At 36.9% G+C, this 23,299-nt stretch overlaps 1 protein-coding gene across 1 annotated transcript; it reads right to left on the bottom strand.

The window, feature by feature from the left end:
• Positions 1–242: 242 nt before the first annotated feature.
• LOC105233776 (homeobox protein slou) lies at positions 243–22,396 on the bottom strand. Its single transcript, XM_011215934.4, has 4 exons — positions 20,205–22,396; positions 16,722–16,974; positions 2,551–2,834; positions 243–1,202 (listed from the first exon to the last, which is right to left on the bottom strand). Exons 1-4 carry the CDS (start codon positions 21,735–21,737, stop codon positions 984–986), a joined length of 2,289 nt encoding a protein of 762 aa, XP_011214236.2. The 5' UTR covers positions 21,738–22,396; the 3' UTR covers positions 243–983.
• Between the last annotated feature and the right edge of the window lie 903 nt (positions 22,397–23,299).

The raw sequence follows: 23,299 nt of genomic DNA on the forward strand, positions 1-23,299 counted from the left end.
TTGCCAGGAAACGCGTGTACCAAGTTTCCTTAAGATATTTATATTTCTATCAAGTAACAGCTTGTACAGGTGGCCGGACAGTCACCCGGATTTGAACTCGTCGCTCGACTAGTTTTAGATGATATAAACAACCGTTAGGTGAACAGTATAAGAAGCAGTTGTAATATCAAAGTCAATTTTTCAGAATTTTGCAGAAGTTTCAGCTTCTAGCCTCAATATCCCCCTTTTAACTCGATTGAATAAATTTGGCCTTTTCTTCCAATAAACAAAAACAATACTTTATATATTTTTATGGCATAAGTAGTTTAATGCTTTTTAATTTTATAATCTTAATTTTGATTTTCTTTGGCTTACTTTTAAAAATTATCGCTGGTGTTTATGTTAAATTTATTCACATTTGAATTAGCTTGCAAGCTTAGAGATAAAAAGCAGAGCCCTTTACTAACAGCTAATGTTTAATTTAAAGCTTTACATATCTACAATAATTATTATTACGCACATATATACGTGTATATACCATAGTCTTAATTATATATTTACATTGTTCGCAATTTAATGTTTGGTACTAAATAAAATGTTACATTTTTAATCAATTTATATTCCAAAGCATACATATTTACAGTAGACGGTTGTGTGTTTGACGGTGCATAATTGACAGCACAAATAAAGTTTTCATGCGATTTTGCTTTGCTCTTTGTATTGATGTTCGGAAGCGTCAACATTTTAAAGCAGCAAAAATAATTCGCAAATCTAAGCGGAATTGTTTATTGAATTTGTGGTCTAGTCTCAAAACATTACTGCAATCACATTTTACAAAAGGTCACCGACTAAGGTTCCCTACCCAAGCCATCCAATACTCTCAGGGTTGTATTTTATTTGTCTAGTCTGCTCTCACTGCCGCCCATCTTAGTTGAGTGTTCGTCGCGCTTTTGATATTTTCGCATTTCTAATATTTGCAACAGTCGCTGTTGCATCTTGCAATTTTATGAGTGCGAGTGGCTGAGATGATGCGCTCCCAATGGATGGAAGTAAGGGCCGTATGGTGGATAGGGCACGGCGTGCGAGTAAAGTAGACTGCTGGCGTAGGCACCAGGTCCAAAACCGCCTCCCGCCGGTGGCGGTGGTATTGTCGGACTATTCACATCCATGCCGGGATTTTGTTTCTTCCATTTGGTGCGACGATTTTGAAACCAGATTTTCACCTAAAATGACATAATAGTCCTTGAATTAGGAAAGCTATGTGAAGACATTTTGTGACAGTTAGTATATTGATTTAAGTGTTTAATTGATATAATTTCCAAATTGCTTTGAGGTTTATCCTTCGTATCGCTTCAACAAAGGAAGGATCTACTATCTTTTTTAGTTAGACCTAACCATCAAATTGCGTTAGTATATTTCACAACTATCGAACAAATCATTTTTGAAAAAAGTAAAGGAGAACTAATTTCTGATATAACCGAAGAATTTATACTCATCCAACTTGCAAGAATCAAAGCCGGGGCGCCTGAAGCAATGTTGCTGACAAAACTTTATATTAAAAAATGTTTTAAAAAATGGCGATGACGATCATTATCCAGATAGGATATCTTATTGAATTATATTGAAGGCCATTAACTTAGACTTAATTTAATTGCTAAACGTAGGTTGTCTTTTATAATTTGGGATTAAGGAACGAGAACAAATTGTAATTAAAATATTCTCCATTAGGGGCGCGGCCATGCCCACTCTTTCAAAAATGTTAGCCCACTTGTGCCCGGTGGTAATGCGATAGCTTGTTTTAAATTACAGATCTAGATCTTAACATAGTGGTTATGGCACATTATAAGTTTTCTTTTAATGGCGCTTTGTGAGTGTGAGAGTGGTCGGATTACGCCCACCCACGAACTCTTATTTTTTTGCCTATGAAGATAAATACCAAGTTTCATTAGAATATCTTAATTTTCACAGAAGTTTCAGCTTGCACGGACGGATGGCCGGAGACGATTCGAACTAGTATCGCCATCCTGGTAATTAACTTTTATACATATGTATGTATTTACCCCATATCTATTGCTATTGGTTTTAGGTGATACATATAGCCGTTAGGTGAACAGAACTATTAACTACTCCGTAGCAACAAAGGCTGATTTGCATCGCATAAAAATTAATCTTTAAAGACAATCTGTATTCATACAAATTAATTGGCCTGTGCGAGAGTTTGAGTTTCGTTGCTATTGTGCTGGCTTAAGAGCCTTGAAAAATTAATCGCTTAGACTGAAGTCTGATTTGATCACTCGGCAAAAATGCTGAGTAATAAAAACGAATTTTATCAAAAAATGGAGTGGTTTCTTAAAAGTGAACAAGCTATTTACTTTATTCACTTAAGGTAAATAATATATGTAGTCAGTCTTATAAATCTCCTTGTAAATTTCAACGAAGAATAAGTAATGTTTTAAAAATTCTTAAGAGCTACAACTTTATTTATGAAAAACAAAAACGATTTAGGAAGCAGTTCTCACAAATTAAAATAACTTTAAGTTCTTTAAAACTATTATTAATTTTAGCACTCACCTGTGTTTCGGTTAGGCTGAGGCTCAACGCTAAATTCAGCCTTTCGCAAACGCTCAAATAACGCGTCGTCTTAAATTTGTTCTCCAGAGACACCAGTTGCTCATATGTGAATGCGGTGCGGGCACGTCGTGGCTTTGAACCACCACCACTGCCTCCCTGCGACTTGCCGTCTCCATTGCGACTGCCACCCTTCTTTGAGTCCGTCTCGCTGGCCGGATCATCAATGTCGCTACTCATCGCATCATCACACATGTCATCCTGATCCATGTCATTGAGGTCGTGAGCTGCAAAAAATAAGTGAAAAGTGGAAAATAAACTAAGAAAACCCTTAAAATCATTGCAAATCATATAAACGAGACAATTAACATTTTGAAGGATATTCCGCATTCGGCATCTATCAATCATTCACGCCACCTCAATTCCCTCTCCAACGCGATTAGCTCCATAGTGAACTGTTCAGGGGTTTGTCTGGGCTCTCAAAGCTTGTCTACAATACTTTGATGTCACCCGTTTGATGAAGGTAGAAACGCCGCAACTCGAAATAGTCATTTGATGAAATCAATCACTGATGCGTTGGTCAATCACAACAATAACACAAAAGTACTGACAGCAATAACAAAAACAAATGCCAAGAAAACAATTACAATGATAGCAAAACAAAGTCGACGAGGAACGACTACGGCAACAACACATCGACACGAGTAGCATTACGGAATTAATTGGAAAAGCCAATACAAACAAATACGCAAACGCGCACACATACGAACAATCGCCCACGCGCGCTTAGGGAATTAAGGTGAAAATGTGTATGTTGTAAATTTATTTGTGAGAGCAACAGCACACATTCATACATGCCACAGTGCTATCTGTTGCCGCATGAGGGTACACATGTTCTGTTATCTCTTGCTGGTTGCCTGCATGTGTGTGTGCAGCAACACAGAGCTCATCCATAACAGTTATTTTTCGAACTCATTCGCCACACCGGCATGTGCCAATCAAAATTCAATTAAAACACACTCATTCAGCTATATGCCGCTTTCGTGTCTACCACTAGATACACATACATATGTATGTACATCTCCTACTTTTATGTACATATGTTTATGGATTTAGCAGTGGGTGTTGCCCATCGTCCATCAAGTACGTATGGGCACTTCCGTTGGGCCGTCTTTCAATTAAACGCAAATCATCAACACTTATAAGATGGATCGCTCTTGATCCGGGTTACTAACTGCTTGCCTCGTACATGTGCACACACACATGCATTAAGCATTAGGATTTGTATATTACAAGCATTTGTAGCAAGTTACTCGCTTTGCAAAATATGCGAACTGCTGGCATTGCGTTTTGTTTACAAACATGAGCAATAAATCGATTACAATCACGCTTATTTATGTAAGTATGTGAGTAGGTGTATAATTATGTGTGTGTATGTAATTAAATTCTTCGTTACTATAAATATAATCACATTACATTAGTTCGGGGGAAGTGTATACCATAATGTGAACAATCGATTTGATTACATGACCTGATTGTTTGCTTTTAATATGAAAATGTATCGAGTATTATTGTAATTACTAACTTGAAGATGCAATCGTGTTACGTAACATACACATAAATATCACATATTCGGTAGAGTGATAAAGATTTGAGTCAATTAATTGTTATTGCAATGATGAGTATACTCAATTTACCGAACTTATGTTCCGATGTGCGACATGTGTGATGTCACTTTGATTTAAAATTTTGAACGCAAACTCGTTTAAATACTGTCCTAGCGCTTTAAAGCAGATCCTACCGAGTTAGGGTCCAGTGAAGATTGAACCACTTAATTTGTTAGAATTTAGAAAAAAATCAATTTTTTTTATTTCGATAGTTTCGAAGTTACCCGCAAATTCAAAATGTTTCGGAGTGCTTGGAAGTATAAGGTCATACTTTAAAGACGTTTTACTCAAAATGGTGTTTTCAAAGTGGGTGACCAACATTATTCGACGGCTAAACTAATTAGTCTCAAAATTTTACATACATTTTTTAGTAATTAATCGAAGATTTTTCTCACCTACATATATATTTTTTTTTGTTTATAAAAAAGTAAGACGGTAATTTTGGTAAAAAATTAATTTTTTTTTTTTGAGAAACCGCAGTTTTGTCAATTTTTTTTTGCTTATTCCTTCGGTTAATTCTAGATCTAGAATCTAAATTCTGGAGAGAGATGTTATATCTAGATCTAGGTCTTGATATAACATTACTTTAACGAAATCTGTTTGCTTTTTTTAATATCAGAGATCCAGAAGATCCAGTTAAGAGATATAGTGGTCACCGCAAAACGCTTATTTCGAAAGGAGTTCCCGGAGATCAGCTGTAGTTCATTTCCAATTAAATAATTTTACTAATACTAAGTAATACAGGTAAAATATATCAAAATTGGTAAAAATTTTGTATCAATACTTTTAAAACTTTCTCAACAAAAATTCTGAAAAATTCGCTTTTTTCGGCATTCTAACTTATATAGCACTTTAACCACGTAACAAATAATGTGGATATCTCCTTAAAATATTAATCGATTTAAATGCAAAAAAAATTAGGCTTTAAATGAGAGTGGCGCTAAATACACCCTGGCGGCACCCAACAAACTAAAGGAGTCACAATTTCTGTTAGTTACCTTATTACCAGAGGTTGCCAAGTATTCGTTGAAATGTCGTCTGTTTTGGTGGCCTAGTTTAAGGAAAAATATGTGTTCCATTGAAAATAATAGACACGTTTCACGAGAAGACAGTTTTTTATCGTATATAATGATATGATTAACATTGTCCTGCATGGTACATATTATAATTGTCATTTTTAAAAATATTAATTAAATTAAAAGTATTATATAATTACAAAATATGTTTTTAGTTTTACTTGATTGAGCAAAATTCATTCTCAAATGATTGAGGGAAAATAAAAAATGTAACTCCTAATAAATTAAACTTTCATAAAACCGCTAATCCATCCAACAAGCGCGAGAACATTCATACGACTATATTATAATGGCCGTTTGGCTTCCGTCTTCAAGCACACCCTTTTCTGTCAACTTAGCATGAAGGAAACCTAAAATTCCGGCCGTAAACTTTTCGTGTTAACAAATTAACTACACGTCAAAACAATTTAAAATGCCAAAATAAACTGACAATCTGGTATAAAAGCCCAAGGCATCGCGCAACCCTTTGTTGTCACCAGTCGTGCTTAGCGCAAGTCACCAGGCAAATGCACTCAAGGAGATGGTGCGGCATTAGCAAACACTCGGGTTTACGCAAATTACACGGCGAAAATTGGATTGACGCAAATCAACTCATTCGTGGCAAATCGAAAAGGGTGCGACGTAAAACGGTCGGCAGATGGGGATAAGGAAGCCTGTCAACCCGAAATAAAATGTTTCTAAATTCTTTCAAAGACGAAGCACTCCAAAGCGATATCTCCAAAGCATAAGTTTGTGGGTATACGTGTGGCGACGTCCGCTATGTTATCAGCTAGTTTAAGTCTTATTACATTGGAATATCTGCTTAACTCCTGTCATCCACAAATGAATTACCGAACACCGTTCATCACTACACCGCAGATTGATGAAGAATGCTTGAACAAATCTGGTAATTGGCCAACATCATTGGCCATATTTGCATGTAATTAGGTTAGGTGTAGGTGTGAGTATGGCTGCAGCGCCTAAAAGTAGGTAAACATGCGCGAGCAAACACATACTCGTTTGCTTTACATTAGCGTTCAGCACAAGCAGAGCTCAGCAGCCTGTGGGGGCGCCACCGCTAAGAGCTGCGGCGGCTCGAGTGCGACAGACAACAGCAGAACGCCGCGTCCATGCAATCATTGCACTCCATCAGTTGCAAGCATGGACGTATGCATTTGGAAGTGTGTGTTTTGTACATACTACACATACAGACAGACATAACAACGCGGTAATTAATCAGAAAATTAACATCAATGGTTCATTTAATATTTAAGGTTTGTTGACGGATACAGCTCGAATAACAACAACGTCGATGGTTAGGGTGAAATTAAAAGCAACATGCAAATCTGCATGGCCTCGGTTAGTTCTGCCAGAAGGAGGACGTCTGTGAGGCTGCAGTGGAAACGGCAGCAAATCTTTGCACAAGAAATTATTGTTTTGTTTCATCAGGGCTTGCAGGCTGTTGAGAATAAATGCAGATTGCACTTAGTGTGTATAGTATGGAGCGAGGACTTCACGGTAAATAGAGTGTAAAAAATTCATGTTCTATGTTTGACTCATACCCAAAGTTTATATAATGGCTCGAGAATTAGAGATACATTTTTACAGATTGCCCAACCCTCTTACATCGAATATACCACAAGCATACACTTGTTAAACAAAACTTGAAAGTGTTCAAACTCAAAGGATATATCGGTTGATGTTATCGGGATTGTTGGTATGAGAAGTTAATTTCTAAGAATCCATTTCGTTTTTTTCTACGAAGCCTAACTTCTTTACAGGTCACGCACGGAAGTTATAATAATAATACACGAACAAAACAAACAAACGGACATAACCTTTTACTGATAACAATAACTAATTTCACAAATTTCTCCGTGAGAATTTATTCAGCAAGAAATAATGTTTTATTTTCAATAACTTATACTTACAACTTACTCATACAAGTATTAACTAACTCGGGACTTAAATTTTGGAGAGATCTCAAATTTAAATAAATCTCATAATGATCATTTGTAGGAACCACCGACTTATATAAAGCATATAGCTGTCAGATAAACTGAACGATTGGACTCATCATGTTCTTGTAAGGAGAGCTGAAAGACGAGAATGGTATTATAGCTTGAATGCAACTAAATAAGTTAAGTTGTTTCTTCTTTTTTAATACACTCTATTAGCTTCACATGTACTATGCCTGTAAGCACAGTTAAAAATGGTTTATATGTAGTCGTAGTTACGTAAAATTTGTTAAAATATTTGCATGTAATATTAAGTCAAATACATTAATTTGCGCTTCCATTAAATTAAGCAAAGCTATTAGTGTAATCAAAGCGGCATCTATCTGCAAAGCCATTTACACATAGATGATTGTGTGTATGTGCCCACTTATATACTAAGTGCAATGAAATTTTAATGACAGACAAATTATGTTTGTGTTTTGTGAAATTTGCCACTTTATAAAATTGCTATAATTATAACAACAATTTATTGTGTACGCACACACTTTTACACTTTTAATGTACCGCAATTACATGAAAAGTGCTCTTACTTCAAAAGCTCAGCCATATCAAGTGTTGTTAAACAACTTTATGAGGCGAAGCCCATAATAAAATGGCAGTTTATGAAAATGTGCCGACATAGAGATACGCACGCACACTAATATACCAAAGTACGTTTATATGGCAATATCTGCGAGGATATTTCGTTCGATGCAATGAAAATATACATGGGGTTCATATATAGGTATATTCGATATATACATACATATATAAGCGAAGCACTTAAATTGGCTTATAATGGTTTATATCTGTGTGTTTATATGCAAGCCTTGTCACCCAAACTCATGCCTCGGATATGTCTCCTTGCTTCCCGTGTGAGTCAATGAAGTGCTGTAGCAACATTTAAGTTATTGGATACTGATAAACCAACACAGCAGCATAAACAAACTTGGCTCGACGTAGCACAGCAAGGACATAAATGCTTGCACAAACACATACACACCAGTACACTTATGGACCGTATGAAAGCTACGCACAGCTTTAGCAAGTCATACCCCATTCATAAACAAACATATATATATTTTAAGTCATAAACTTAATTATGAAATCAGAGTGTTAATTACCAGTACCATCGTATAATTCAAACCAAACACAAACATAAAGAGAACACACACTCAAACACATATTCAAAAAGACTTTATCGTTGACAAAAACAAACAAACAACAACTCGGTGGAGGCGATTGGTGCGTTGGTGGGTAGGAGTGGTTTACAGACTGCCGGCGGTATTATGGGTTGATGGTTATTAAGCTGCCCCATGGAAGGCGCTACAGCAATATGATACCTTCTCACGTCTTCTCGGTTATTATGGTTGTAATCGTATTCACTCGTTGCGGCAAACTCACCGACACACAAAATTTCACCAACAACCACCTTAGTATAGTGCTTATGGCCATACAACTATATACTCGAATGCAAACGTATATGGTATGTACAGTATGTTTCCTCAGTGTCCTCGGGGAGCATTTTCTGTCGCATTTTGGTATTTTCATAAAATTATAATTGCTTATAACAAACTTGATACTTTGCATAAATGCGCATTTAAAGGCGCAGTGAATATTTGATCCTGAGTGGGATATGCAAATTGACATCTGAAAGCAAATGGCAGATTCAAAAATGATATCCATTAATTAGTGAAGCAGGTATTCACAGCAGCCTACATAAAGTATCAAAATGGCTAGGGAAGCAGCAGGGTATGATTTTGCGATTTCTTAGTTTTGCGCATGCAGGTTTCCTTTTTGGTTACATAACGCTGAATGAAATCACGACCATTACTCTTAATTACTCTAACCTTACTTAATACCATCTTTTTATCGTATAAGAGCCAAGATACTAGGTTGAGTTGGGCTCTTTAACTATTTCTTTAACTATTTTCGTGTGGTTGGTTCTACTTCGTTTGGTTTATAAATTGCAATATCAAATAGAAAGCATTTAATTTCAACAAGGACTTTCAACAAAGTCTATATCCTCGAAATATAGAGCTCCAGGTGTCGACTATTTACTTAAATCAAAGAACATGCTAAAAACACGGCAGTTATTATGGCTATATTCAAAAAACTATTCGGAATACATTTTCTTAAAGAATGTGTGTTGAATGTTCTATAAACAAGCTAGAGAACGTAATAAAAATAATAAAGTTTCCCAACTACGGTTACTTTCCACATAACACATTAAATTCCATATTCCAGTATACGAATCAAGCAGGAATCAATATATCGAGATAAAGTTTTATACGAATAAGGCTTTTAAGTTATGCAACCTCAGGTCTAAAAGTGTAAAAATCGGTCCTCAGGATTTCAAGCCTGGTAGACAATGGAAATGTGGAGCCTATGACTGCTTTTACTAAAATTATCGGTCGATGTGTGAGATATATTGAGTAGTCGAAAAAGTCTTTTCATATTTTGTCAATAGATGACGATGCTATATCAGTTCGTATAGCAAAACAATGGTTCTTTCGCTTCCGTTCTGTAAATTTCGAAATTTCGATTTACACTGATGGAACAATGTCTCTAGCGGAAAAATGGCAAGAAGTGGCCGACCAAAATGGTTTATTTATTAGTAAAGATATAAAAAAAAGTTGAATTTAATTACTTTTAAACATGGAGTTTACTCCTTATATATTGTTGACGGTATGTGAGGTACGTTAATGAAACTCAGAAAGAATTTTTTTCTGGTAATGATATTTTGTAATGACAAAAAGAAAAAAATCAGGTCAATACCACACATTTCTGCCATATACCTAATCCAATATTTTCAAACTTTCGATTGGTCTTATACCGTATATCGGTCAATATGCAAGATATCTTACTCAAATTAACTGAACTTATAATATTTCTTTGGGTTGATAAGGAAAATATGTGAAATTATTTTATTGACGGTATGTGATACCGTAGTTTTTCACCTAACGGTTATTTGCATCACATAAAAAAAATGGAATTAGATGTAGGATTATATGTATATATATTGTATATAAATGACCAGTAAAATGAGATAACTTGAAGTTGACGAGTGTCTGCCTGTCTGTTCAATCATCCGTCTGTCCATCTGTCTGTCTGTGCAAGCTGTAACATTGAGATATCATAAAGACGTAGTAAACGTGCTCCTTGACTAAAAATTTACGCCCACAAAGCCCCATTAAATGAAAATCTGTGAAGTATCATAACTAAGCACTAAACTGAAATATAACACCGTAATTTTTCATAGGAGACCGCTGTAGCATTGAGAAAAAATTGTTGTGGCCCATACCTTAAGGAGCTTAATGTACATATCTCTTAAACTACTTTCGAAACAATATCCAAATTTTCTCAGGCCAAATCCTATAAGAACCGCCAACGACAGTGTGAAAATGAATGAAATCGGATTACGACCCCCTCTTCTTCCATATAACGGTTCCGTTAAAAACTACTAACAGCGCGATAAGCCAATACGCCAGAGACAATAAATTTTACAAACCTGTTCAAACCGGATCAAAACTATTGAAGCCCCCAGGCTCCAAATATGGATGAGAGTCGCAATCGCGAGCTTTCTAAAGAAAATATTGGTCTAATGTGAGATATATTATAGAAATCGGAGGGAACGCATTTCTAATGATTTCTTTTCTAAACAAAAATTCTTTCCAGTTGCCTTTATACCATATATTTCGGCAAAAATCGGTTGAGAACTGACAAATCTTTGCACCTGAATGTATTTTCTTGACTTTGTTCCTCACAAGTTGAAATGTTCGGTTACACCCGAAACTAGCCCTTCTTTACTTGTTATTATGGAAAAGTTGATAGGTAAAGTATTTGTTGGTCCTCAAGTGTGGCGAATCGTGAAAAATATAGATTTTTTCAATGTTATGACTCGGTTAAAATAAATAACCAAAAAAGGAGGAAATTGTGCTAAATATGCTGGAAAACATAAGTATCATAAAGTGAGTAAAATTGAGGTTTAAGATCTGTTTCCTACATTTGTCTCCCTGTTTACTTAGAACTTATTATTAGGAAAAAAATTTCAAAACTAAACTGTTATACAAATGAATAATATTTGTTTTGTATATCAGTTATTTTGTTTTATGCTTTCTCTCCACATATTATTTCTTTAGCCAACGATGGAAAAAATATGCTTAGTAGTAGCGAGTAACTGTTAAAGTATGGTAAATGAAGTGCGAAGCAGACAAAACTTCGCAGCCATTTTACATTTTCATCAACCACCAACACATATCATAATGGCGAAGGGATGGCCCCAGTAGTCTGAGAGTGTATGCATGGCTCTGGTAGGCTACGAAACCACCCAAGCAACCACCCACAATTAAATGGTTGCCAGACTTTGGGGATGATTGCCATAAGAAAGAAAAACCAAAACAAACACAATAAAACAAAACACAAAATAAAAAAAAAAAACTAGAAAGCTTAAGCAGAAGTGAAGATTCGATACACCGATTTCTTGTGGATTTGTTAAAACATTTTGGCGGAGAGTCACTAACAACCATCAACATTAACAAGTCCCCGTTGTCTAGCGACAAGTAGATCGAATCAACTCCATTATGTAACGGGTGATTTTTTTGAGGTTAGGATTTTCATGCATTAGTATTTGACAGATCACGTGGGATTTCAGACATGGTGTCAAAGAGAAAGATGCTCAGTATGCTTTGACATTTCATCATGAATAGACTTACTAACGAGCAACGCTTGCAAATCATTGAATTTTATTACCAAAATCAGTGTTCGGTTCGAAATGTGTTTCGCGACAAATTTTGTTCAGCGATGAGGCTCATTTCTGGTTGAATGGCTACGTAAATAAGCAAAATTGCCGCATTTGGGGTGAAGAGCAACCAGAAGCCGTTCAAGATCTGCCCATGCATCCCGAAAAAAAGCACTGTTTGGTGTGGTTTGTACGCTGGTGGAATCATTGGACCGTATTTTTTTCAAAGATGCTGTTGGACGCAACGTTACGGTGAATGGCGATCGCTATCGTTCGATGCTAACAAACTTTTTGTTGCCAAAAATGGAAGAACTGAACTTGGTTGACATGTGGTTTCAACAAGATGGCGCTACATGCCACACAGCTCGCGATTCTATGGCCATTTTGAGGGAAAACTTCGGACAACAATTCATCTCAAGAAATGGACCCGTAAGTTGGCCACCAAGATCATGCGATTTAACGCCTTTAGACTATTTTTTGTGGGGCTACGTCAAGTCTAAAGTCTACAGAAATAAGCCAGCAACTATTCCAGCTTTGGAAGACAACATTTCCGAAGAAATTCGGGCTATTCCGGCCGAAATGCTCGAAAAAGTTGCCCAAAATTGGACTTTCCGAATGGACCACCTAAGACGCAGCCGCGGTCAACATTTAAATGAAATTATCTTCAAAAAGTAAATGTCATGAACCAATCTAACGTTTCAAATAAAGAACCGATGAGATTTTGCAAATTTTATGCGTTTTTTTTTAAAAAAAATTTATAAACCATTAAAAAAATAACCCTTTAGAAATATATGCCATGGCATCACAAAAACAGCAGACACTTACACATACGTAAATATTAGCATGTGTATGCATGTATGTTTCAGGAATCGCATAACCGTAATCTGTAGCATAATAAACGAGCGCGTGCAATGCGCATGTCATGAACTCTGTGATACTCAAACATACATACTTACCTACACTTACGAGGATACAATCGTCATATACAAACACACTCACATCATTCGTATTCGCTTGAATACACAAGCAGCAAGGACTTTTAGCCGGCAGTGGAGCGGCTACTGGCACCACTTCTGCAAATTGAACCAGTTAAACACACAAACAAGCCGAAGGATCAACGAACAATGCCAACGAATATAGTAGACAGCAGCGACAGCGGCAATAAAGGCTGCAGCAGCAATCGCCTCACAGCCTCATTAAAACAACAACCGCAGTGACACTCGGTAAAGCGAATACCAAACTCTCATTGAGTCGCTAAATAAATGTGCGGTAATTAAGTACCTTGCTAATTAATGAGTCCAGCCGCTGCACTAACAGCACAATAACGAGAATACAGCATTAGCAGCCACAACACCCAGCAAAGTAGGAGGGAGGCACAAGCCCCACAGAGCCAGAATCCGCATCTGTATGTGCATGCATATGAGTAAGTGGCTGAGTTTCTGCCAGGCAGGACTGAATGTGCGCCAGTGGCGTATATGTAGTTAACTGTATTGTTGTTTCTCTGTCCGCCATTGTTCCTAGCTAAGGCAGGAGAGAGGGCTATATTGTAGAGACAGTAGCTTGCAATTTGCGCACTGCCCTCAGGGTCCTTCACTTGCTATGGCAGCGTTTCGCTGTAATTATCATTACCAGGGTACACATTATCGACATTGACAATGGCAATAATAATGCTACAACGATGCGAACAGTGATTCAAAATGAATACCACGTTAGTTAAAATGATTTTCGTTGACTTCGCGAATTCTTGCAATAAAATAATATAACTTTTTCGTGATATTTCATCTTTATCGGTTGTCCAGTGAGAGTTTCATGACATTTCATTGATTGGAAGTGAAGTTATTCTGTTTTAAGTGTCAGTATGTTTGAGTTATCGATGCGAAAATGAGCTTCGAACAAAGAGGCAACATTAAATTTTGTTTTAAAATTGGTAAAACTTTTACCAAAGCGTTTCAATTTATGAAACAAGTTTATGGCGATGATTGCCTATGCCGTAGCAGAGTGCACGAGTGGTTTCAAAGTTTTCAAAGTGATCGTGAGTACAAAAATGACGATCAACATGTGGGACAATCAAAATTCATGATCACCGGAAATTCCATCGAAACTTTGCGTGAATTCATCAAAAATCAGCCGAAATCATCATTGAAATTCATGGAAATGGAATTGAACATCTCCAAAATATCGACTTATCGCATTTTGATCGAACATTTGGGCTTACGAAAGGTGTGTGCACTGTTTATTCCGCACAAATTGACCGACGACCGTGCAAAAAGCTGTATTGAACAGAAGGAGACTATTTTGAATAAAATAAATAGAATCTTCTGATTTCATATATCTTCAAAGATCAAATTTCCCCACAGTAAGCTAACCGAGCGTAGCTGTAATAGCTGTTAATGCCTACAGCAGTGCCAACCAACAAAACCGCGCGCTCCTTCCTCTACAACTACCACAGGCCAACCGGCCGAGCCACCCACACTGCCGCCTGTCCGCAAACATAATTTCCATGTATTTACGCTGCCTGTTTTAGTAGCAGTTATTTCAAGTGGTACCTTAACGACTATCGAGTTGAGTCAATTTGAGTGTCTGGCTGGCGATGGGAGTGCCGGCGAGCCGCCCAGCTGACGGGTGTCTGCAGACAGATTGCGGGTAGTAGGCTACAGCCATTCAGCCATTGATAGAGTTAATTGTGTTTTATTAACACAAACACGACGATAACGTGTTGATGATGATGGACGCCATTGTGTTTTTAATATGTGTAGTTAGTTAATTTGCGTGCTACAAGAGCGTGTGTGCGCTGTGTATGCTCATATGCATAGGCGTATACGTAACTTTGGTAATGGTACAAATGGTTTCAATTCCAGACCAACTAAAATTTTATCGAAAGAAATATACTCCAACAGTGTATTTTACATGTTGCATAGTCCATCAAGTAATCATGATAAATATCTGAACCAATCTTATTTGCAATGTAGCACTTTATTCATCGCTTAGGTTTTATTAAGAACACAACCTCTAAAGTACTAAATTAAGTTATTTTTACGCATATTTTCTACAAAGGTGTTGGAATAACATTGACTCACCAATATCAATGCCATAATGGTTTCATGCATGGCTTAACGTTAGAAATAAATAATTTCAATTTCATAGTTCTCTTTTTCCTCTAACATACTCTTCCCTGTTATCAAAACCGAGTTACATTTAGAATTTCATAAAATCTGAATCAAATCTAAAGCAGAATCGCATCAATAAGTTCGAGTATTTTTTGGGAAGCTAACTTCTTTCACAAAACATTCTCTTAATATTTATACGATAAAATATAAGAAGTGTAATCGAAAATCGCCAAAACCTAAAACGAATTTCCAATTAAAATATCAATCAAACCAAAACTCACTGGAGCATAACTGAGTCATATACATTCATACATACATATAAATAAATATATATGATAACGGTGATGGGTGAATTTCGAACTTCATTCATTTACATACATATAAGTAGGCAGGCATGTAAGTATTTCATGTGTGTATTAACATTTTTGGATTTTTCACAAATCGACATTTTAGAGCGCTTTTAGATTTGATAAAAAAAGTTAAAATAAACTGATTTTCAAAACGGTGAAGGCAAGTAACCAGTGCATTCGTATTTTCAATAGAAAAGCACATTGTGCTGCTCATAACCAGAAATGAAACGAAATGCGAATAGACTATATCGAATTGAAAAATGTATGAATACGTGTCAAATATACCATACATACGCATTTGTGTTATTGAGAGCTAAACGCATGGGCAAATGAAAGCATACCCATGAAACACCGATCTAAACACAAGCACAGCTAGATGCTTCCAAAAAGCCACAAAACTCATACAAATAAAAACATCATGTTTGCTAAACTAAAAGCCAGTCAGCATCGCCTGCCCCCAACACGCAGTTAAAGTGGACGCCTTTCCCGTAACCATATGTGTGTATGTGGGTGGGAAAGTTCTTTTTATTGCGTTGCGAGAAATAGACTACCATTGAAGATTGAAGTGGAAATCTAGAAATATCGCACATTGATTTATACAAAAATGCGATTTGAGTGAAAGCAGAATTGAAGTGTTGGTTCGTTTGTACATTTTCAAGTAGAATATTTCGAACTCAATTCAGTAAATAAAAAAATAAAAGCTTATTTTCGTAACACTGCTCTTTTTTACTGTTGAATAAACGTAATATTTTAATTTTATTCTATCAGTGCTGGCAGTCAGTATAATATGTATCATGGGCTAAGCCGATCTTATATTTTATCGTATAAAAATTTATGGATTTTGATTATAAATCCATTACGAATTATTAAATATAATTAATTAAAGTTATCATTTTTATATTGCTATATCATTAAGTTAACGAAATCTCTATAATATGCTGCTTTAGAAACTACCCGATTCAAAAAATTCTTAGAATGTACAACTTTTGAGAGAACTCATTATAAATCGCTTTATAAAAAACCACAACGAAAGCCGCTTTTCTGAATTGGGAATGTAGTATTTTGCGGTTACATTAACATTATTATTTTTTTTTTTTTGGGAAAATATGAATTTGAGCAAATCATAATTTCATTATTCTAAACGACCCTTTGAAATTGAAGCAGAACTTTAATTTTTATTAACAAATGCGATTACATTGATTTTTTCTTGAGAGAAAGTTTACCGTTATATTTAATGAAAATATTGTTATAACTCACCTGACATGTCTTCACTGTGTTCATCGTCGTGCATTTCATCATCACGATCTGCATTACTGCTGCTCGAACCCCAACCACGTCCACCATAATGGCCCAGTGATCCAGTTCTGCCGGTAAACTTATTCGGATCCAAAATATTTTCCACCGAGAACGCTAAGCGTTTGGTGGCCTCTTTCTCCATTGAAGCATTTGTCGCCGAAGATGCTGTTGAGGTTGATGTTGGTACTGATCTAGTAAGATCAACCGGACATGCCTATAAAGGTAATAAAGAGAAAACTGTATTATATATATGGATAAGTAATTGAGAAAGCTATAGATTCACATATACAAGTAAGTATGTATATATAAAACTGAACGAACTTCGATGAAACTCAACATACAATATTCATTTGAAAATTATCAAAGCTTTTTGACATTTTAAATAATTTTGAAAACAAAGCGCTTATTCCAATACAGGGATATACTATCTCTACAATTATTTTTACTAAGATATTATATTCTATAGTGTAAATTTCTGAATATTAGATAAGCTTCGCATCTTAACTGCTAGTAGCTACTAGCTTTCAGGAAGAAGAAGATTGATAAAAAATTAAAACGGAAAACCAGAAAAAACTCGCATGGATATATCAAAATGTTATTTTCACAATCGCTTCATATCAACACTTGAATTAATCATTATTTTAACAGTTCACAAACAATGAAAATTAAATAAAAGGAAATGCTTTAAGTATCGCTTGTATGGTAAAGTATATGCTGTTTCTTCAAGTGGTAGTATGCACCGTTATTTGAAAAAGTCTTTTATATTTATTTTTATATTGCTGGATTTCAAGAGACACTTCCAGGTGAGGATACCATCTAGACGAGAATGGAGAAGAGGTTCAATAGCAGAGGAGGATACCACCTCAGTCTATAGCGACGGGTCCAAAATGGACTGCGGAGTGGGCACGGGGGTATTCTCCGCTGATCTGGGCATATCTCTCTCTATACGTCTACCGAACTCGGCTAGCATCTTCCAAGCAGAAGTACTAGGCATAGAAAAAGCCTGCGAACTTCTATTAGAAAACCACGGGAATATACATAAAGCAACTATATTTACGGATAGCCAGGTGGCCCTCCTGGCACTGTCTTCACCCATGACAAATTCCAGTATAGTTCACAACTGCAAGAGAGCACTAAGCTCAATAAAAGACAAGCTCCAACTAAACTTGATCTGGGTTCCCGGCCACAGGATCGATCAAAGGAGAGATCAATAAACAATTTCAACAAGTTGCAAATAACAGATGGAAAAACATTCCGCCATTTTGTGGGCGTGGCAGTGGGCCGATTTCGCCCATCTTCGAACTTAACCTTCTTATGGAGCCAAGAAATACGTGTACCAAGTTTCATCATGATATCTCAATTTTTACTCAAGTTACAGCTTGCACGGACGGACGGACGGACAGTCAGACATACGGATTTCAACTCTACTCGTCACCCTGATCACTTTGGTATATATAACCCTATATCTGACTCTTTTAATTTTAGGACTTACAAACCACCGTTATGTGAACAAAACTATAATACTCTCTTTAGCAACTTTGTTGCGAGAGTATAAAAATATATGCGGAAGGATATGCAGCACTTGGATAAATGCACTGGACACTGCAAATTCGATGAGCTCGAGAGAAAGAGCATCCTTGGACCAATTTCTTCGGAGTGGAAATGAGCCGGTATTCCGTCTCTTTAGCGCTGAATCTATTTGTACGGCAACGATTTCGTTCTAAAGTAGACCGGAACGTAAGAGAACCTTTAAAGTGTTGGCTCTTATTAAAAATCACTCTACACAAATGTAAAAGTCCTAACTGAGCATTGTCCATGCATTGTGGCTGAAATATCTTGTCAGACATAGAGCTACATTGTCCTGCGAACCGGCTAATTAGCTGGGATTGATATTACGCTTTTTAAAAAATTTGTAATAAGCTAAAAAACTGCGTCTATACATAAGGATGTTTTGATCTATATCTAGTTTCTAGCATCACAAAATTCTAACATTCGCATCTGTTCAAGTGATCCTTCGTTACATTGGTCGCGAGCATCAGCCTCGTAATCTAACCAACCCTAACTTAAAGGAAAATTTAAAATTTATTTTGGAGCTATTTATAATAATGCGATAAATTTCGAAAACCACTAAAAGCACGAAGGTTTAGCCCATTCTTTAATATTTGGTAATACTTTTATAATATTGCATGATACTTCCAATGAACCGACTTCTGAAAAAAATAGTTTTGATTAGTATTTAAATTACAGGAACGTATTATCAAATACAAACATTGAAAAATGGTTAAAAGAATATTTCATTTGCTATAGTCTAATCACTTTGTTTCTCTAAAGTTTTAATATAAGTGGAGTCAACCCACGTTCAGTTGTCAATGAAAAATTCGCAAAATCACCAAATTTGAAAATTAGCAGTTCCTTAGGAAGGGAACCAGATGCATACCCCGTTATTGAAGGTTGAAATTTAGAGCGTAGAGTGTAAAATTATTTTCTCATAAACTACTGGAAATAAATCGATGAAATTTTGTGAAGTTAAAAAAAAAATATTTGTGCTATTTTATGAATATTTTTCTATGATCCATTTGTTTAAATAATAATATCTTACATAATTTTTTATTAAACAATTGAATTTTTATTCAACAAAGAAATGTAAATAATACATTGTTCTAATTCTGTATGTTCACACATTCGTCTAAATGTGCATAATAATTGACAATCATTTATTTAACAAGTAATCTATTAGAGCTATTGACTATTTTCCTGTATCCGTTTATGCTTTTCTTGGATGCGCCAAACGTTTTAAGAGCGGAAGAGGGGACAGAATATTCAATATCTTTGAAACGGTATGAATAAACAAACACTTTTTTGCAGATTATTATATTAAAGGTGAATATTTCCGCGTTGTTTTTTAGCGTGAAGAACACATGAAAAATTTCAATTCTTTAACAAAAAATTATCTAAAATATTATTATTTAAACAAATTGATAGTGAAAAAATATTTATAATATAGCACAAACATTTTTCTTTGATTTCACAAAATTTCATCGATTTACTCCCTTCCTAATGAATTGCTAATTTTCAAATTCGGTGATTATGCGAACCTTTCATGGGCCACTTGACGTTTGACCCAGTGACAACTACCTTGAATTAAATTTCTCATGATATGAAACTCCAAACCGTTCCCGAGGGTCAGGAACGTACCCGGCGGCAAAGGACTGTTAACTCGAAACCATTCTTCAAAACTACTTTAGGAAGGATTTCTGCTACAACAACAACAGAATTCCAAACTAATTATTTGGATGAAAAAAATGGAAATTACTACAATTCACTAGATAAACGATTAATCTATTGATTCATATAATTGGTTTAACAAAAGTCAACAAAGTAGATAACATTTTATCAAACTTTGAAACGCAAAATCATTCCAGGTTTCCATTTCGGAAGACTCACCGTAGGTGTGCCATGTGATCCATCATTGCTATCCTCATCATTCCCATCTACATTCAATTCCTCACTGGTATCACTGCGTGCGTAGCTTGCCGCTGCGATTTGGCGTGAAGTGGCCGCAGCTGCAGCTGCTGCCGCCGCCAGACCTCCCAACTGTATTCGAAAGCCATAATCACTAAGATCCGGACGAGAACTCGAAGGTGGCAAACACAGACCGGACGCAGCCGCAGCCATTGAGGCAGCAGCGGCGGCAGAGGAGGTACTCGATGCGGAAGCAGCTGAGCTCAAACTCACCGTGGAACGGGCAGCTACAGCTTGTGCCGCAACCAGCTTAATTCTTTCCAGATCCATGTCATGTGACGTTGGGAGTACTGATGAGGGGCTGCAGTTGGCCATTTGGGTAGTATGTGGAAGAGTATGCGGGCCGCTGAGCAGCATTGATGAGGGTGGTGTTGACAATAGGTGATGTTGTTGTTGCGCCGAAAGTGCCACACTTCCACTGACAGTGGAAGCGTTGGCTGAACTTAAAGTTTGTTGTACGGAATGTTGCTGTTGTTGGTGTTGATGTTGCGGCTGCACGGGTGAGAGCAGTTGCGGCTGTTCGGAATGCGGTTGAAGTGGTGATGTGGGTAACGATAGCGGTGAACTGGCTGGTGATGGAAGACGTTGCAAATTCGAAGCAGCTTGCAGTGTCGTCGGCAAACCGACTAAGTTTGATAATTGCGGACGTAGGGGATGGAAATCCGCTAATGGATGAGGATGTGGATGTGTGTGATTTGCTGGTGAATGGTGGAGGATATGCTGATGTTGCTGATGCTGGTGCTGATGGTGATTATGATGGTGCTGCGCAGCGGCGGCGGCAATAAATTGTGGATTTTGCAACAAATGTGGATGCTGTTGCAACAATGCCGCATGTGGATGAGACAATGGCTCGGGGCGCGTCAGTTGGCAAGAAGCATCGTTACTATCAATCACTTTACGTAACGGTGGACTATGGTACGTAGTTGGCGGTGGTGAAACTGAGCGACGAATATTGGATTCATTGTTGCCCCCATTTGGACCATTGCCATTAGTATTGTAGTTGCTAACACTATTACTATTATTGTTATTATTATTTTTACATTTTTCCATATCACCGTGTTCCGGGAAATCACCGGCTTTCGCAGTAGGACTCAAACGATTTACTACATTTAGTTCAGTCATTTGTTTGAGACGCTCCAGTGAATAGCGTAGACTATCGCCATTTGCACTGGGTATTTTGCCTGTAGAAGTCATGGTACCGGTATTGCTACCGGGACACCCGTCAGTAACTGATGGGGATTGTTGGCTAATAATGAATTTCGGTATCTTCGATGTCGACGAAGAGCACGCGATTGTAGCCGTTGAGGTGGCGGTGACGGCGGCATTGTTACATGATATCTCCGGTGATGTGTTTGATTTGGGCGACTCTGGATTAGAATTCGGACTCAGCTGGTCACCGACCGTATTCGCTGGTAAAGCTTCGGCACTTTTTGCAGGTGACTGAAGCATCACCATTTTGCCGAATAAATTTTGAGACACTATAAAATTATTTGATTAGATTTGATTAGATTTTGTAAATTTTTCTAGTTTTTGATTTCACAATTTTTTTTGTCACACACGACGTTCCGACATAAAAGGTATTTGAAGTCTTAACTTGATAGTTAAAAGTTCGAATTCGGATTCCTTACACCATGCGTTCACTTGTTGTAATGGCGCTCGCGGACGCCGTGCAAACACTTATATTCCTCGCGGCCGACACTATCAATTTACATGATGCGGAGGGTGACAATGGTCAACGAAATGCGTAAATACAATCGACCTAGCATCGGAAATGTTTAACGGCTCATGGGCGACAGGCGATCGAGATCTTTAATTTGCGCCCGCTTCGCGTCGTTTAAGTACTTGTAACTCTGATGGCAGCCAATCGACTGTTACTGATTTCATATCACATCCGCATCCGCAGTGCGTACTTTCAGCAGTCACGCATCCCACTCAGGCTCAATCAAAAGCCAGCGACAGCATCGACGAAGGGTTGGCGCAACATACTAAATCGGTGGCAATACATAACTGTATGCTCTTAAGCAGAGGGTTGCTGTGTCTTATGGGTCTGATTTTATATCACTCGGATTTGTTACGCGGCGTTAATCTAATTGAGTTGCACAGTGGCCGACTATCTGTTTGTAACAAACAAAATGCTACTGAGCGGATGCTGAGCGCTGCTGCTAAGTTCACCCAGTCACTCATACTAAAAATATTTTCGTTTGTGTGCGCAGTGTCGGTACTGGTGGTGCTTCTGGTCACTGTAGTGGTGGAGAATACGTGGTTGGTACATGTGAACACCCGGTTCGGAAAAACATCTGTTGCAGCTCTCCGATGGTTGATGAGCCCAAATTTGAGTGATTTCTGAAGAGCGAAAACAAGCCCCGCCCTTCTCCGCTGATGGAAAGAGAGATTTAGTTTTTCAATGTTTTTCCTTGTATTCATTAGTGGATGGTGGCTTATATACATATAGTATTATTGTAGTTGTCCCTATGCAGGCTGCTATATGCGGCATCTTTTGACACACCGTAACTACACTCGGTACTTAAGTTTAAAGGATCAGTATCACAATCTAATGATTTAATTTGTTTTCTCCTCGTTAGCAAATGTAATGGTGTGTTCCGAGGCGACTTTTCATTTTTTTGCATGCATCACTTTGCACGACATTGCCCCGTACAGTCACTTATTGTAGTACATACAAGGTGTGCCCTAAATCTATCGAAACTTTTTCAATATATTACATAATAAAATGCAAATAACATGATCTTTGAAAGTAATTATTTTTACAAAATAGTCTCAATTCAACTCAATAAAACGTCTGGAATGATCAACTAACGCATATATAGAATTTAATATAACTAACTGGCTGGGATATCAACATTATCAGGTTTGAAAATAGAACATAATCACAAACCAAATGGAACAAACCGCGATATGACATTATATTAGGTTGTCAAAAAAGTCTTGCGGTATTTTTATAGAATTTTTTATTGAAATTGAAATGAATTTTTGATGACTCATGCCCAGCTCTTGACCGA

This window comes from Bactrocera dorsalis, chromosome 2 (assembly GCF_023373825.1).
Source record: "Bactrocera dorsalis isolate Fly_Bdor chromosome 2, ASM2337382v1, whole genome shotgun sequence".
Taxonomy (NCBI): domain Eukaryota; kingdom Metazoa; phylum Arthropoda; class Insecta; order Diptera; family Tephritidae; genus Bactrocera; species Bactrocera dorsalis.

Excerpts from the sequence above, each read along its gene's own strand:
- LOC105233776 (XM_011215934.4), bottom strand. The coding sequence starts at position 21,737 with ATGGTGATGCTTCAGTCACCTGCAAAAAGTGCCGAAGCTTTACCAGCG. Across the intron at positions 2,835-16,721 it reads ACACAGTGAAGACATGTCAG|CTCACGACCTCAATGACATG; the intron begins GTGAGTTATAAC and ends TATTTTTTGCAG. Across the intron at positions 1,203-2,550 it reads TCAGCCTAACCGAAACACAG|GTGAAAATCTGGTTTCAAAA; the intron begins GTGAGTGCTAAA and ends ATGTCATTTTAG.